Genomic DNA, 16811 nt, shown 5'->3' on the forward strand with positions numbered 1-16811 from the left:
GACATCCGGAGTCCATTGCAAACACATACTCGTGGTCCAACCAGGTTAGAATTCAGCTGTTGGGAAAGTGTTCTTCCTGATCGGACCAGAAAGAAAGTCTCGAAATCCATTTAAAAGTAACCAAAGCCGGGGCCCAGCCATGGATTATAAGCCATCCTAGGCTGATTCAAAATAGTTTCTCAACAGGAAATTACAATTATTATTTTTTTAAATCTGAAAATTACAGCACTTCAAAAGATCTAGTTTTAAGACACTATGATTCTAATAAGTAACTTATTAGATGTTTTTTTTCCTTCCAGTTTCTATTTCTGTAAGAGAAACAATACTCACCTTATACATACTAATACACGTGCAATTAAATCCAATAACAAAAGCAATTTGTCCAGTGTCTGTGGTCCAAATACACCCCTCATTCAAATGCTAACACACACGAAATGTGTTGTCCAACACTAAACCCTGTTATAAAACTTTTCATAAGGCACAAACACCTGAATGCCATCTCAATTAGCAGGACTTCTCAGCCTATTAGAAACAATGTATAATTTGAAGTCAAAGTAGTGGCTCCCTTACAATCTGGACAATAAGTCCTTAAGTCAATGCACAATAAATGTATAATTGCATGATCCAGGTGCTCTAAAAATGGCCAATTATAAATGCACCATACAATTGATAGTTGTAAAGCTTCGAGACATCCGGAGTCCATTGCAAAAACATACTCACAGCCCTACCAGGCTAGAATTCAGCTGTTTGGAAAGTGTTCTTCCTGATCCGACCAGAAAGTCTCAAAAGCCTATTAATATTTCTTCTTTTTTTTTTTTTATCTGAAAATAATTGCACTTCACAACATCTAATATTAAGAGATTATGATTCTAATAAGTAACTTATTAGATACGTTTCTCCCCCCCAGTTTCTGTAAGAGAAACAATACTCACCTTATACATACAAATACACATGTGCAATTGAGTCCAATAACAAAAGCAATTTGTCCAGTGTCAATGTGGTCCAAATACACCCCTCATTCAGATGCTAACACACACAAAATGTGTTGTCCAACACTAAACCCTGTTATAGTACTTTTGATAAGGCACACACACACCTGAATGCCATCTCAATTCTTAATTAGCAGAACTTCTCAGCCTATTAGAAACAATGTATAATTATAATCCATTTGAAATCCTGATTTATCACTGGCAAATGACTTACATTGCTACATTTCTTAAGTAACAGGTTAATTACCACTAAACAATATCCAGTATCCAATGAGATAGTATTGGTCATTGGTGAAAGAAAGAGATCTTCTAACACTAGAGGGAGACATACCATTATGTCTGAAATATGAAACTCTGTTATCAAGGCGAGTCTGGATTTTACTTATTTTTTAATAATAATAAAAAGGAGTGCCATCTCAATGACAGTTTTCTAATTAGTGTACATGCATTTTTATGGTCTCATTTTATTTTCTATTTTAGGCTACAATATTTGTAAGTATTTATTTGTTTAAGTTTTTCAAAATGCAAGGCCGTTCAAGTGAAATATATATATATACTTTTTATTTAATTAAAATGGCTAAAAACCTGTAAATGGTGACTAGCACCTAAAATATCTGCCATTATGCATTTCAAGCTAAGATTTTGATATTGAAAAAAATTACCTGGTTTTTTTTTCAATATCAAAATTTTTGCTTGAAATGCATGATGGCAGATATTTTAGGTGCTGTAACTAGTCACCATTTAAAGGTTTCAGCCATTTTCATATTTAAAATAAAAAATAATATATATATATATATATAAAAATAAAAAAAAATTTATTTATATATATATATATATATATATATATATATATATATATAAATACATACACACTTCTTTTTTTAAATAACTTGAATTGCCTTGCAGTCAACTACCCATTCTAGTACTTTTATAAATATACTATCCCCTGGTTTCACAAATTAGGTTTAGGCATAGATTTAAGTCTAGTCCCAAACTAAAATGGATGCTTGAGCTGTTTGAACTGAAAGCACCTTGTAGTGAAATATGCCAGTGCCATTGTTTGGTCTCAAGATGCACACCAGTTATGTTTTTTCTAAGGCATGTTTATAAAAGCTTCTTAAATGTACGAATTGAACTAGGCCTAATCCCTAAGCCTTGTCTGTGAAACCAGGCCTATCAAGTCTATCTATATCAGCAATGTTAAAATATACAAACAAAATTATAATGGCGCTTGATTTATTCACACTCATACTTGTGAATCTGAGGAGACAGCAGCAGCGTGATCCAAACGGTTTGTTGACTCACTCCCTCTGCATGTTCAGCCCACACTTTTACAGTAGGCTGCTAAGCTGCTCTGAGATCTCCATGGCAACTGTGGGCTGGCCAACTTTTACATTGTGTTCGCATCAGACTCTGTAAAGAAGCAGTCGGCCCTGGAAAGTTGAAGTGAAAATCAGCACTTCTCTAGTGGTGTTTACTTAGCAAGGTGATACACCATGTGACTCATGCACAGGTGACTGCGATAGCCACGATTAGGTCAACAGGATCAGCCGCCTTTTCTAAGAGACCAATCTTTATTAGAAGTGTCAATGTTTGCAGTATCAGCATGTGATATGAGGCTCGTGATTCTGTGTGAACACAAGCAGAGGTGGGATTGATAAAATTCAACTTCACAGAGACACTGAAGTGAAGACAAAACAAGAACGGACATTGTTCAAAGCATTTTATTGCATTTTTGTTGGTTTGTCTTGTACAAAACAATACAAAATTCTGCCACAACAGTCATAAATTTAGCTTCGAGTGAACTGCAGTCAGCCACATGGTACAGTAAAGTGCTTTTTTTTTTTTTTAAATCAATACCCATGTTGTCCCAGGTGAGACCCCATGTCAGATTTTCCCCCGATTTTTATTTTGGACAGTTTAGATTTTGGAAATGAACAAACAGTGCTCTTAATGAGTGTTGTTGACAACACCTCAAAAACAATAGCCTTCAGGAGGTCAGACTAGAGGGTCACATTAGATTATAAAACAAACAAAACTGTGCACCTGAATATGTTTATCCCAATAATCTTTGCGTTGGGGGTAAAGAAAAGGGGAAAACAGCAGGGAAAAAAAAAAATATTACAATACTTTACATTTGTTTATAAATGGCAAATATTGGCCTGTGTTAAAACAGGAACATTGAATGAGAACTTTCTACACCCCCCCAAAAAAAATTATATATATATAAAAAAAAAAAAAATTATACTTGAGAATCCAAGTCAGATCTGTTACTACAAGGCAACCCATAACTACCATATGGGTAAAACAGTTGCGAATCTTTTGTCAAGAGGCACAGGGGCTTCAGAGGACCAGCCAAGCGCCACAGACATTTCAGAAAATACAAACCCGAACACTTGGGATGTCTGAAATATTCCAAAGCCAAGGAGAAAAAAAGACAAAATACTGAACAGAAGTGGCGGAAATGGTACTTTCCAGACCAAAGATTGCTTTAAATCTCAGCTTATGAACGTTTTTGTTTGCCATTTGTACATCGTAGCAAAGAGAAGTTTCCTGAACAAAACATGAGGAAACCGTTACACATACAATTCAAGTCTTACTATAAGACATAAAAACCCCCACAAAAATGCATCTGTAAAAAGATTCTTAAAGAAAGAAAGACAGACAAAAATCAATAAAGGTTACAATCAGTGTCATAATAATCAGCATAATGGGCCCTTCAAAACCAAGGACTGCCATTAGGTTTCTCATATCACAGAGCAACACGACAGGTGACGCTCTGAAAACATTCAACAGGATCATATGCTTGGGTGATTTGAACTCCCATTGGTGACACTAATGCTTGCAGAATTCATAAAGACTTGATCTGAATCCAGATGGCTGGCTTCAAATGTTTCATGCAACTTGGAGAGGGAATGATGGTCTGTGCTCAGCTCAACCAAGTATGCGGCGTCTTCTGAATTGGCATGGGAAAGGCTAAAACTGATCCGTGATCAGCACTCCCAGATACCTCAGTGCATTAGATTTTTAGAAACGAGTGCACTTTGGCAAAAGTTGTTGCGTCTTACTAAAACGATCAAGCCACCAATCATTTCTGAGAGAAAAGGGGAGTTTAAACAACCCTGAAGTCACGTCCAAAGCAAGAACAAAAACAGTAAAACATCAGATCTGTATGACTAGACGACTCCCTCTTTTTTTTCCTTCCTTTCTCCCCTTTAGCTCGTCACATTCACATACACTCTTCTCTTTACAGCATATAAATCCAAATTAATAAAGTATATAAAAAAAAAAAAAGGAAAACGTTCCACCTGAACAGCACCTGCATAAAATAAGATAGAAAATATTCTTTCAATAAAAAGTTAAACAAAGCTTAACAAAGTTTGAAACATCAGCGTGGCACACTCTAAACTGGAGTCAACCATTAACGTAAATATATAAAAAAATAAAATTGAAAAAAAAAAAAACAACAACAAGTAAACTTTCTTAGACCATTTCACTCATACAGCTACATTTTCTTGGAAGACTTTTTTTGTTTAGTTTTTTTTAATACTTTTTTTTTTCCTGGAATGTTTTTTCCTTTTTTTTCTTTTTACATTTTATGTTACTTGAAAATAATCTCTCCCTTCCCTCTTAACATTTATATAGTTCGCTTTTGGTGGTATCCACAAGCTAATAGTTTGAAATTTCCGTACCATAATCATCCCCCCTTAAAGTGGGGAACAAGTTCAAAGCCTTGACTCCCTGATACCGACCATCGTCATTCATCTAGTTATCTAGTTGGAAAACGTGTGCTTGTGCAACCACCTGGTTGCTTCCCAGCATGCACTTAATCCCAGTTGTGCTCAGAAATGTTTATATTCACTCTTATCAGTTATTGAGAAGATTTTTGGTGAATTTTACAGGAAACCGTGATGGTTTCCAAGACATCGGGGTTGGATGCATCTGATGCTGCAATTCCAATTCGAGTCTAGCAAGGCAGAAACCTTGCATTCAAAGTTAAATGCAGCATGTTTAACTAGGGGAACCCATGTCTCAAAAGCAGACTGCTGGGATAGTCTGGCTAAGTGATGCAAGTCAGTACTGGAAGGACACACTCTGGAAGTGCTTGAGTAATGGAGGAAAAAAAGCTAGCCATTTCTATTGGGAAGGAGAATTTCTCGGAATTAAAAGGCTGTGGGGATGGACAGCAATGCATTAAGTAAGGTGAGGCACTATTATCAGAGCTTCGCTCCACTTATACAAGATCTCTGCTAAAGTAATGCAAGTCAAAATAGCCTTCATCAGAGTTGCATAAGCACATACCAGTATCTTCAGTATCTGCTGAAAGGGAGGGGGATGTATGCGCACGCACACACACACACACGCTCATGCTCTCGCACACACGCACACAGGAAGAACGTTCCTGAAAAACAAATGCAGTTGTATCTCTCACAGAGAAAATTCACAGTGGATCCAGTTGTAACGTGGAAGCAGCACAGAAAAGGTTTGGGTAGAGGATGGGGGTATTAGACCTTTGGTGTCGGAGCTGGTATATTATGCTCTACCTTTAGACAAATTTCCGAATGGCTTACGCAACCCAATCACCATCCTAAACAGGGTCCAGTTCATGCGCCTTGAGGTGATTCCCTAATGTCGAAAGTTGATCAAAGTGCTGTAGGAGCTCTAGCTCCAGTGCTTACGGGAATTAAATTAATTTGCAACGGGCACAGACTGAACCATGGTTTAGGAAAGGACTGGGTCCCATTCAAGTGGGCAGAAGAAACGGAGAAGGATTTGCACAAAAGATAGCAGATACTTGTTCGTTCGTCCATTTGAAATTGGAAAATTGTTCACGGAGAGCCCAGCTCAACCGATCAAGCGCAGTCTCCCACAATGACCAGCGGTGCCAGGAGCTGCCTGAGCTCAGAGGCGGAGACGGGCGCTCCTTTCAGCAGGCTACTCCTCTGTCTGCGCTTGGCCAGTTTGGAGTTAGAGGGAGGGGAGAGGCGCATGGATGTGGCACTGGCTGTGATGACCTGAGGAGGGTCCTGCTGTTGCTGCTCTTCCAGGTCGTCTTGCGCAGCCAATTGGCGGTTCATAGCAACAGCCTTGCCCGCAAAGAAAGTCAGATCCTTAGCGTTGTTATTCCTGGGAGCGTGGAAGGAAGGACAAGGTTAGCCTGATGAGGATGCTATGAGCTGCATATACTAGTAGAAAAGCTTGTACCAACTCAACTCACCTTTGCGGCAGGATAGAGGAGGGGGAATAGTCAAAGGCACCCTGGAGAAAAAAAAAAAAAAGGAGGTCAGTAAAAGTGAAGAAATGGCATAAAGGGACTAAAAAGCATTTTTACAGAACTGTAGTGAAGATAACAAAACATTCAGTTCCTTACCCCTTGTACCCAGGGGTGCTGGAGAACCTGAGCGGCGCTGAGACGTTTCTTGGCGTCCCGCACAAGCAGTTTGGAAATGAGGTCTTTGGCGCTGGAGGAAATATGAGCCCACTCTTTCTCTGGAAACTCATACTTGCCCTCCTGAATGCTTTCAAACAAGGTGTTCTGGGAGGATAGAAGAAACAAGAGACGAGTCTTATTATTATTCCATTGAGCAGCACATGAATACAATACTTTTGACGTAGGTTTACAACAGTGAGTTTTTGTAGAGTTTTGTACCTGGCACACTTGACAAGGTTCTCCGTTCTCCCATCCACAGTCACTTCCACAGCAGCCGATGAAGGGAGGGTAACCGCTAAGCATGATGTAGAGGATGACACCCAGGCTCCACAGGTCACAGCGCTTATCGTAGATTGTGGCCTCCTCGTTGAAGGCTTCCACAACTTCTGGCGCCATGTACTCAGCAGATCCACACTAAGGTGAGAGTGAGAAAAAGGAGGGGTGAGAAGAAGGTAATCAACTGCCACCAGTGAAGAGGCAAAAACACAGAACTAGCAGTCACATTGAGAACAAAGAAGTTTGTTTTTCGTACAGCTGCATTTCAATTTATGAAGCGTCAACATCATTGGTCACATTCAGCTGACAAATGTCATGTGTTCTGTGGGACCCCCAAGCATGTCTGAGACCGGCAGCATGAGAATCACATGGTGAAACAGCAGATCGTGCCAAACTGGAGGGAGGGGGGGTGACAGATTAACTAGTTAAATTATAAAGGATTCACCTCCGGTTCAAGCTCACGAAACCCATTCCTGCTGCAGTACAGATGGAAAATGCGATGGTGGCATACACCACCTTAAACGAAGTAACCGCAGTAACGATTGTTATGTCACAGATGGAGGCGGGGTAGTGAGTCATGGAGTGTTTTGTGGGCTCAGCTGCATGCACAGACTGCTTTGTTCGTTTGGGCTCCGACTGCCTCTGCCCAAAACTAGGTCACGCATTGGGACACGAAAAAGAGGATTGCGTGTCCCAGAAAACCCACAAACTGTGCTTGATTACATAACATCAACAGCACAGACCCACACAAATTTTATGTAAAAGGATAAAACCTCTCTGGAGAGACCGTTCAGTAGTTCAGCAGGACAAACTAAGATTTCTGGAAGGATCTGCAGAACTGGGTTCCTTTTACTTTTTCTCAGTGGGCTGGGCCAGCCTGCTGCATTATGAACCTCTTATTATGCAATGCCGACTGAGGTCAGAGTTACAAAATAACTCGCTTTAGCAGGTTTTTCTTTTCAAGAAAATCACGAATCCCAGAACTTCCCAGAATTCGCACACTGCAGTTCAAAGCCATCTATTAAGGCCAATATCTGAACCCTACATGATGTGAATGTATAATATTTTGCTCATAACCAACAATAAATGACACTCACAAATACACTCGTATGAGGTTCAAAAGTGGGCGTAAAACACTAATAATGCCGTAAAGCCAACAACAGGTATGACCAACCCCCCTCTGGATGTTTTCACAGATGTTCAATCGCAACATGGTCATGTTTTGGTTTGTGTGTCTGAGGTTAAAGGAAGCGGTCGGTCTGCTCTGCTAGGCTCTTTTGTTATCCTCAACCCAGCTGCCGTTGTTGCTCCGCCTTCTTGCACTTATGTAATGCTATTTCGCAGTGCAGGAATCCGAGCGCAGACAAAAGCTTCCACTGTTGCACCCAACCCCCCCTCGACACGGCTGTTTTTGCTCACCGCCTCTCGACACCCTCACATTGAAGTGAACACTTCACAACCACCCCCACTCTAGAACAAAAAGACTTGCACAAAGCACGACCAAATCTAAAGCAGCCCAGCTGATAGCAAAAACATTGCTACAGTACGCAACTAGTCAGTTAGCCAACTGTACCAGATTTCTACAATCCAAGTAACCTGTAATTAGCCAAAGAGGGTTCATGTTTTGCAGCAGTTCCCATGTGTTCTGTAAAAATCGAAGCATATTCCTCTGGCTCACTCGTGTGTCTATCTCTGAGTCTTTGAGATAAGAGCGAGGGAGGGGGTTTCGAATGATAACTACGCAGCAGATTTTCACTTTAAAGACAAACTTCAGCTGTAAGACTAGCATAGCGTTGCATCAGTCACTTTAGGGCAATGTAGCTACTAGCATCTACCACGTGCTGATTATATATGGGGATTTCCAAGGAAGGACAAACTGGCTTGCGCAGTCGTGTTGTCAGTCCAGGTGTTTTTGTGGTTGGCAGTCCAGGTGTTTTTGTGGTTGGCAGTGAGCCATGCATCGGTTGTGTGAGAGAGTCACCTATACAGATGCAGATATGAATTTCCCCTGTGGTTATAGGTTAACAGTACATGCAGAGCAAGGGCATAAAGTGAAAGCACTTTTCTACATGGTTCAGGCAGGAAGGTACATGCACTTCTCAGAAATCATGACTTTCTTGAAGCATTTGTTCCGATCAAACTACACACACACACACACACACACACACACACACACACACACAAAAAAAAGCCTGAGGTAACAATAAAAAGAAGAAAATAAAAAAGGGAAAGGAATCTCATAAAAAGCGAAGCAATCTAGTGACAAACATCTAGTTAGCGGTGAATAAAAAACCCTGATAAAGATCCCTGGGATCCTGCCCAAGAAAAACATGTTGAGTTCATGACCAGAGAGAGTGCACTAGATGCTCCTCCCCCATTTCATCCACCCCCTCACTAAACCAATCACAAACCAGTTGCTAGGTGTGGGGTGGTAACACAGATTGAAAGACTCATGCTCAGACAGGCTTGAGGAAATATCCACAGAGAAGAAAACAAAAGAGAAATGGAGTCTAAAATGTGCTGAAGGGTTAAGGTATGACAGGAAATTGGTGCACAAAGGCCAGAAATGTTTGTTTGGGTTGAATTCTTGTTCTCCACAAGTACCGTGGGGGTTGCAATTGGAAACATCTAAAAACTGGCTCAAAAAACTGATCAACATTACATCCCTTCCTGACAAAGTTAGTTGCATTTCTTTTATGTAGAGACTGAATGTTTTATTCTTGGCCATTATCATGTCATTTAATTCTCACTGCATAAACTTAGAACCCAAACAAATGACATTAGGGCAAGTAAATTGATTTATTTGTTGGTGAGCCATCCCTTTAAATACATGCAATGTACTAAATCGAACCCTCTCCCCTATGGCAGAATCATACGAGACTATTGGCTAATCAGCAAGCACAGGGCATAAAGACAAGCCCCATATTGTTTACTTACTAGATACACTAGAACCTTTCACCCTTTAGCCATTCAGTCCACAAATAGTCTGTTCAACAAGCTGTTGGACCCAACTTGGGTTACCATGCTGAGTATTTCTCACTGTCCTGCCCCGCCGTATCACCTGTTCTAAGCTGTCTCGCCCCAATCATTCAAAGCTATGAAATTACACACACACACACACACACACACACACACACACACACACACACACACACACACACACACACACACACACACACACACACACACACACACACACACACACACACACACACACACACACACACACACACACACACACACACACACACACACACACACACACACACACACACACACACACACACACACACACACACACACACACACACACACACACACACACACACACACACACACACACACACACACACACACACACACACACACACACACACACACACACACACACACACACACACACACACACACACACACACACACACACACACACACACACACACACACACACACACACACACACACACACACACACACGGTTTCAAATATTTTGGAAGAAACCATAACGGTTATAATTTGAGATTGTAACTTTGTAAGTCATCTTATCCACAAGTTGGTCAAGTTGATAACTACAGTGATGTAGATAAACCAAGAATGGACTCAATACAGCCGCTCCACTATCTCACAACAGAATTTAGCCTCTTTAAAAGTTCCATTCTGGTCGTAAAACCATTCCTTGACCTCAGCACTGTTTTCAGAAAGATTAAATTAGCCAATCAGAATGAGCTACGTTACTGACACCACCCCAAGTTAACCAATGGCATTAAAGCAGGTCCCTTGATAAGAAATACAATGACAATGTGTTCATCTTATCTATAGATTTGAAACATCAGGGAGGAGGCGGTTAACGGCTTATCCTGTTTGTTTCTTGATCTAATGCTGTATTTTGTTTGGATGAATCCATGTTCACAGGGTCACAAAGACACTTACTGGAGTGAGGAGCTCTGGAGTGGAGATGGGGGAACTGTCACTGTTGAGTTTAATCCCACTGCCCAGATCGAAATCGCAAATCTTCACCGGTGAAATCTGCAAGAAACGTGCGAGCAGGAAATCAGATCAAAACTTCTGCCCAGAAATGACTATTGACAGTCATGACTGAGTGTTTACAGTCTGCCTGGAAACCTCAAATCATCTGATCAAACTTTCTAAACCACAAATGCAAAATCAAACTTGAATTTCTAACTAGTCAAACATTCTGTCGTAAAAGACTCACCCTGTGCTCGTGTTCACACAAGATGTTTTCAGGCTTCAGGTCTCTGTGGGCCATACCTACAAGAGCACAAACACAAGTCATGTGTTAGTTGTGTGGTATTCAGGCTAAGTGAGGATTGTCAATGGGGGCAAAGATAGGCAAATGTTTCCAACACAGCTTGTTGCTAAGTGCTACTAAAATTACCTTAGCATCCCCTCACCCAACAGTACAGACAGGAATAAAACCTTTCAGCCCACAACCTAGAAATCCAGTGCGCATCCCTCAAGCTAGTCGATGATATATGATCAAGTTACAACTCGATACAATTTCCAACAACCCCCATAACCTACCCTTTCCCACCCCCCACGTGTAACACCATCGTCTCATCTCCCCTTTCCATGCCTAAACAACCCTTCCCCATCGGTGTTCCCGTACCTTTATTGTGAAGGAAGTCCAGCGCACTCGCAATGTCCTGCACCACAATGCTGGCTTCCTGCTCGCTAAAGTATCTCCTCTTGTGAATGTGGGCCAAGACGGAGCCTAAAAAACCCCACATTGTTACGCATCAACACCAGTGCATGCGATCTTTACATTTAAATTAAATTACTTAGGGCTGGTCTTTGGGCCCAGGGGAGGCTGGGTAATGTTTCTCAAGAGTAACACAACACCACAGAAAACACACATACCTCCTCTAAGCTTCTCAAACACAAGGTAAAACTTGTCCTCCTCTTCAAAAAACTCCACTAGCTCCAGAATATTTCTGTTGGGTGAACAAAAGACAACGTTTTAAGTTAAAACAACAATTGCAGTTGCAGACCATTAAAATGCATTGCGCGCAAGATTTTTAAGACTATATAGATAAAGATACTAAAGAAATGGATGGGTTACCTGTGGCCCTGGCACTGGTACAGCATTTCCACCTCTCTGAAAACACGACTCCGGCTGTGTCCTGGCCTCTTCTCAATGATCTATAGGGTGAACAAAACAAAAAAAATAGCAGGTTAGGATCAAAGCAACACCCTGAGGTGACAACCCCCCTTAATCTCAGTGACCATTTGGTTACAAATTACTTTCTTAAAGCAATAAACAGCCATTTAGAAAGTTGTTATAAACCTGTATGACTATCTGCTTTTGTGATATTTATATTTGTCCTTTCTTCTCTAAGGCTTTGGAAATCGTATGCATGTGCATAAGTGTTGTTGTTTTTTTGTATTATATGCATACATGTTACTGTTACATGCGTGTTACATATAACAAAGTTGATGTATTTTAAAAATGAAATTACAAAAATTGACAAAAACGGCCTAAAAAAATATTGCGTTACAAGAATGTCTTACATGTTTTTTTTCTTTGGTGAACTATCCCTTTAAAAGACAGAAACCAAGTCCCCACAACTCTAAATATATCTTATTTTTTTTAAGGGACTATGACTCTGTTCACTCAACCCCCCTGAGTCCAACTAAAAGTACAAGCAGAAGTTACTGTTGACATTGAAATCACATCCTCCCCCATGCAAGGCCTCTATGTTTTCCTGATTGTGTGCAGCCCTTCCAGCTCCCTGGATTAGCAGCGCTATTGAGAGCATGCAGGCGAGCACATAATGCATATCAGGGTTAAGAATGAGCCCTGCGGGCCAGCACATTCCCAAAAACCTCAGCGCTGCCGCCACACGGCTGAGTCAGCAATCGGTCTTCTCAAAAGCCGCAAAAAATTACAGGGTATAATAAATGCTTGAGGGAACCTGAGGGATGTGGTGACAAATTTCACCTAGTTGCTAAAGTCTAAACATGTTATTTGCTGCACAGAAAGGCCTTCACAATATGTTGGCAAATACATTACACACAATACAGTGGGAGTGAAAGCACACATAAATCTCCATGTTAGCTTAGGTAGGGGCCCTATAGAGTCTGACCGCTGTCTGTAAATCAAGCAACGCTTGTGCACACAACCCAGGCCCAGCAGAGGCGGCTACTGGGGTTGTTTTCATTCAGCCTTTCCTTTTGTTCAAACTAGGACGCCATAGATCTCAACCCCCCACCCCAACCCAAACTACGCAAAGAGGGGGTTGGCAGGACATCTGGTTGGAGTTGTCTGAATCCCATCCCAGCATAAACTGACCTAATGCTTTTAATGATCCATCATCCTCAGGGACTGAATCACATCACAAATAATCATATAGTCTTTGTGTGGCTGGCTATATTGAAGGAAAACATGCTATGAAATCTAGGAGGATAATTTTAAGTATGACAAAACTAAAATCAACAGTCTTTTTGGCAATAATAATGGGGGAAAAACTAAGTTTTTTTAAAGAGACACTGTAAAAAAAAAATGCTTTAAAAAAAAAAAAAAGTAAGAAAAAAAGTTGAACTTCAAGTCAAAAAGTGAGAACAAGACCAATTTCTGGCACTCAAAGTACATTTCCTAATATGCTTTTGTTCTAGATTCCGCAATGTGCGAACGAGACAAAAAAAGTAAGTAAACACTTCAAGGATTTAACTCCACCCTAGCCCCCCCCTTTCTCTTGAGGTTTATGTTTCGGCAGACTTGCCAGTACAAAATGTTCCCGCGGTGATACAATCTCCCAGCCAATGAGAGCAATGAATGGTAAGAGCATGTGACCGCTCAATGTCTCTGATTGGCTGGCCTTCTATCCGGTCTAACAAAAACAATGAAGTCTTTCCGCTAAGCCTGCTCTGTAAAACTACAATAACACAACTGAGGGACTGGTTGTTCAAACATCCGTGTTTGTGAACAAGAACGTTACTCCGTTAAGAGAAAACTGCTCAAATAAACTACAGAGTAGTTCAGTTAGCAAAGTAAATACAATTCACAAATTTAAAAGAAAAAAATGTTACATTATGAATTCTGTAATATTACCATTTTCAAGCACAAGTGTGAATTTCAGAAGCATGAAAACCCTGACCTTAGCTTCACCACCACAGCTTGAAGGAATCTAGCATGCCCTCACCAATCACATGCAACAATGCCAGTCAGCACAAAACGACTACAGTCACGTATGCTTGTCAAAGAGGGAAATATTATTCCCGTTACCCACTTGATTCAATTTCTAAGAGACGGCTTCAAAGGGAAAGTCCTTTCTAACAATAGCCTGCGAATGCCATATCTTCTGCTCATGGAATATTGCTTCATTTACAACTCACAAATGCTATTTTAAAGTTACACTACCCAAAGATGTGCCTGCATTGTCTAAACTCAGGTTAGTTACATCCAATTTTACCACGTTAACTATAAAAAAAAAAAAAAAATCTTACCTTCACAGCATATTCTTTGTGGGTGATTTGGCTGATGCAAGTCTGGACCCTGGCATAGGCCCCTTCCCCCAGCACCTCATCTTGCAGTTTATATACATCTGAAATCAAAACAAAAGTTCTATTAATAAACTACTGAACCCATTTGGACGTGTCAAATTGTAAAGTATACTTGAAATGATAACGCCTTAGCCATGTAAAAATAGAAAATGTCGCCCCATCTGATATGCACTGACCCTCAAATCGCCCTGAGAAGCTGTCTGTTGCACGGCATCTCTTTTTCTTCTTGTTTCTCTTTTTGGCATCTGGGATGTCGATGGGCCGGCTGGATGGCATGTCTGCATGTCAAAACAGAAAGAAAGTTACAATTAAAAACCTGCTACGCTGATGTTAGGAATAAACACGCACACAAAACGACTCGATTATACTGAGAAGAAAAAAAAAAGCAGATGTTATTTGTCCAGTATCTTTAAAAGTAAAATATGCAAACATTGGTGTAAACAACAACTTACCATGCCGGGCGGAACAATCAAAATTGAAGGCAGAGTCAAGGAGATGGGATCCCGTTTTGGAAAATTCCTCAGATTCAAAGGGATTTTGGCCCTGAATATAAAATAAATAAAAAAAAGAGATTCACAATCTGAAAAGTTCATCCTTGTTGCACACTGGTTAAATGCCCAGCAGATACTTCTTATCAGAGTTCAAATAGATAACTAAGAACGTCCTGGCATTCGGTTTAATGTTTAAACAGTCTTCTATGATCTCTGATACCCTGGCTTATGCAATGAAATCATCCTGAAAAAAACAAACACCTGTGCCGATTATGTGATCCGTTGCCTAATGCCAAAACAATTCAACATTCATTCATGCCACAGCAAGATCCCACTCTCACCTTAAAAGAGCGATGGAATCCGGTAACTTCCGTGATCTTGTTCTGCACCATTTTGTCCTGATTTTAGTGACTTTGTTTGGACCGGTGGATGGCGGCAACAACGGTGGCCTTAGCTTTGGTGATCGAATTCACTCAGCTAATCCAATTTCTTGGAAACCGTGGTGCTTTTAACGGGAAACCTGAGAAAGAAAGAAAAAAAAAATGCCTTTAAAATTTAATTACATAGAAAACACTAATTTCATACAACTAGTTTCCAACAACCAATTGCATATACAAAGGGATCATTTGTTTATCACTCTTTTGTCGTTGCAAATGACTGTTTTTGTATATTTTTGAATGTCACTTTCTTCTGCATAAAAGCTGCATCTCATGCAATGACAACGAAGAGTAAAAGATGGCAAAAAGGGTCCAAACAACTCAAGCTATATTGCAAATGTTCTTGATTGCTTTGTTGTTATTTACTATAGGTCTTCACTTCCAGTGAGGTAATCATTGAATCAAAGAGTTGAACTAGTGAACGAATCAGTCAGGACTGCGCCTCCAAAAAGCATCTCTAATCTAACTAGATCGTATAAATCAGTAACACTAATGATTTCTATTATCTACTTATGCTTACGGTGCTTTTGGGAGACGCAGCCCTGCTTGGTGTTATACATTGGATCAATAGAGTAGATTGAGAGTCAACAGATTCGATTCAAATGATTCGTTCGCCAACAAATCGTGTATCGCTACTTCGTACGCTTATTTTGGACGGTTCTTCAGTCACTATCGTATTGCTCCAGATTCAGATTTGGATTAAAAAAAACTAGTCGTTTGAAATACATTTAAGCTGATTTTGGGTTATTTTTGAAGCTTGACATTTTCAGTCACCACCATTCATTGTGACTGAATACAAAGACATTTCAAAATGTCAAATTGTGTGTCAGCAGAAGTAAATACACACTGGTTAGTAATGACATGAGAATTCGTTCGCTTTATGTACAAATCATTTTTATGTTAACTAGCCCTTTAAATAGTCACTGCAACAGACAAACAGACAAAATAAGACTAACTTACAGGGGCAGTAATAGCAAGTCACGTCACAAGCAAGGACTAACTTGCATTTACATGCCTCGGAGACTTGTGCCAAGAATAACTCGCTATTTCCGTCCGTTATCCACTCAACGACACACGCTATTTTCTTTTCGCGACTAATCACATGCACTCAACGAATCACCGTGATGACGATCACACAGAATGATTCAATTCATCATACGAGTCCATCAGCATTTGGATTCAGTGTGAAGAAACACAAACCTCAGAAAGGCAAATGACAGCACAATAATGAAGTCTAGTTTCTAGACTTTTCCAGAGATCCGCCAACAATAAACCAAATCAGACCGTTGCGCCGCATCCTTTTAAATCAAACCGTGGAGTTTTTTTGTTTAGTCCGCTCATCTGTCAAGCCCGATATATCAGCTGAACATAAAGCTCGTCCTTACCCCGTTGTTGTCTTTAAAGCTCCAGGCTTGACGCCGTTGTATGAGCCTCTGCTTCGGGAGCAGCAGATGGTGGCCGTGGGTGGTAGGGACTAACGTGTGGAAGGTACAAAAAGAAAAACGGCGATCCTCTTTTTTATAATCTCACGCCCCCTTCCTTACCCACCTCCTTTCAGTTAGACCAACCCCTCGTCTCTGTAAACACGTACCAGACATACTCCACATCAGTCGAGAGAGAGAGAGAGAGAGAGAGAGAGAGAGAGAGAGAGAGAGAGAGAGAGAGA

General features: G+C 40.5%; 1 protein-coding gene across 2 annotated transcripts; it reads right to left on the minus strand.

The window, feature by feature from the left end:
• Positions 1-3446: 3446 nt before the first annotated feature.
• Positions 3447-16724, minus strand: mknk2b (MAPK interacting serine/threonine kinase 2b). Of its 2 annotated transcripts, none has more exons than XM_079826954.1 (14): positions 16531-16724; positions 15050-15228; positions 14670-14760; positions 14394-14495; positions 14161-14258; positions 11777-11856; positions 11575-11648; positions 11324-11428; positions 10910-10965; positions 10627-10722; positions 6640-6834; positions 6361-6525; positions 6208-6248; positions 3447-6116 (listed from the first exon to the last, which is right to left on the minus strand). In XM_079826954.1, the coding sequence occupies exons 2-14, from the start codon at positions 15098-15100 to the stop codon at positions 5843-5845; spliced, it is 1428 nt and encodes a 475-aa protein (XP_079683080.1). In that variant the 5' UTR covers positions 15101-15228; positions 16531-16724; the 3' UTR covers positions 3447-5842. The 2 variants fall into 2 exon arrangements, with proteins under 2 accessions (XP_079683080.1, XP_079683081.1); XM_079826955.1 differs by having other exon boundaries at positions 15050-15581; positions 16430-16637.
• Positions 16725-16811: the final 87 nt, after the last annotated feature.

Source organism: Gobio gobio (assembly GCF_949357685.1).
Source record: "Gobio gobio genome assembly, chromosome: 10".
Taxonomy (NCBI): Eukaryota; Metazoa; Chordata; class Actinopteri; order Cypriniformes; family Gobionidae; genus Gobio; species Gobio gobio.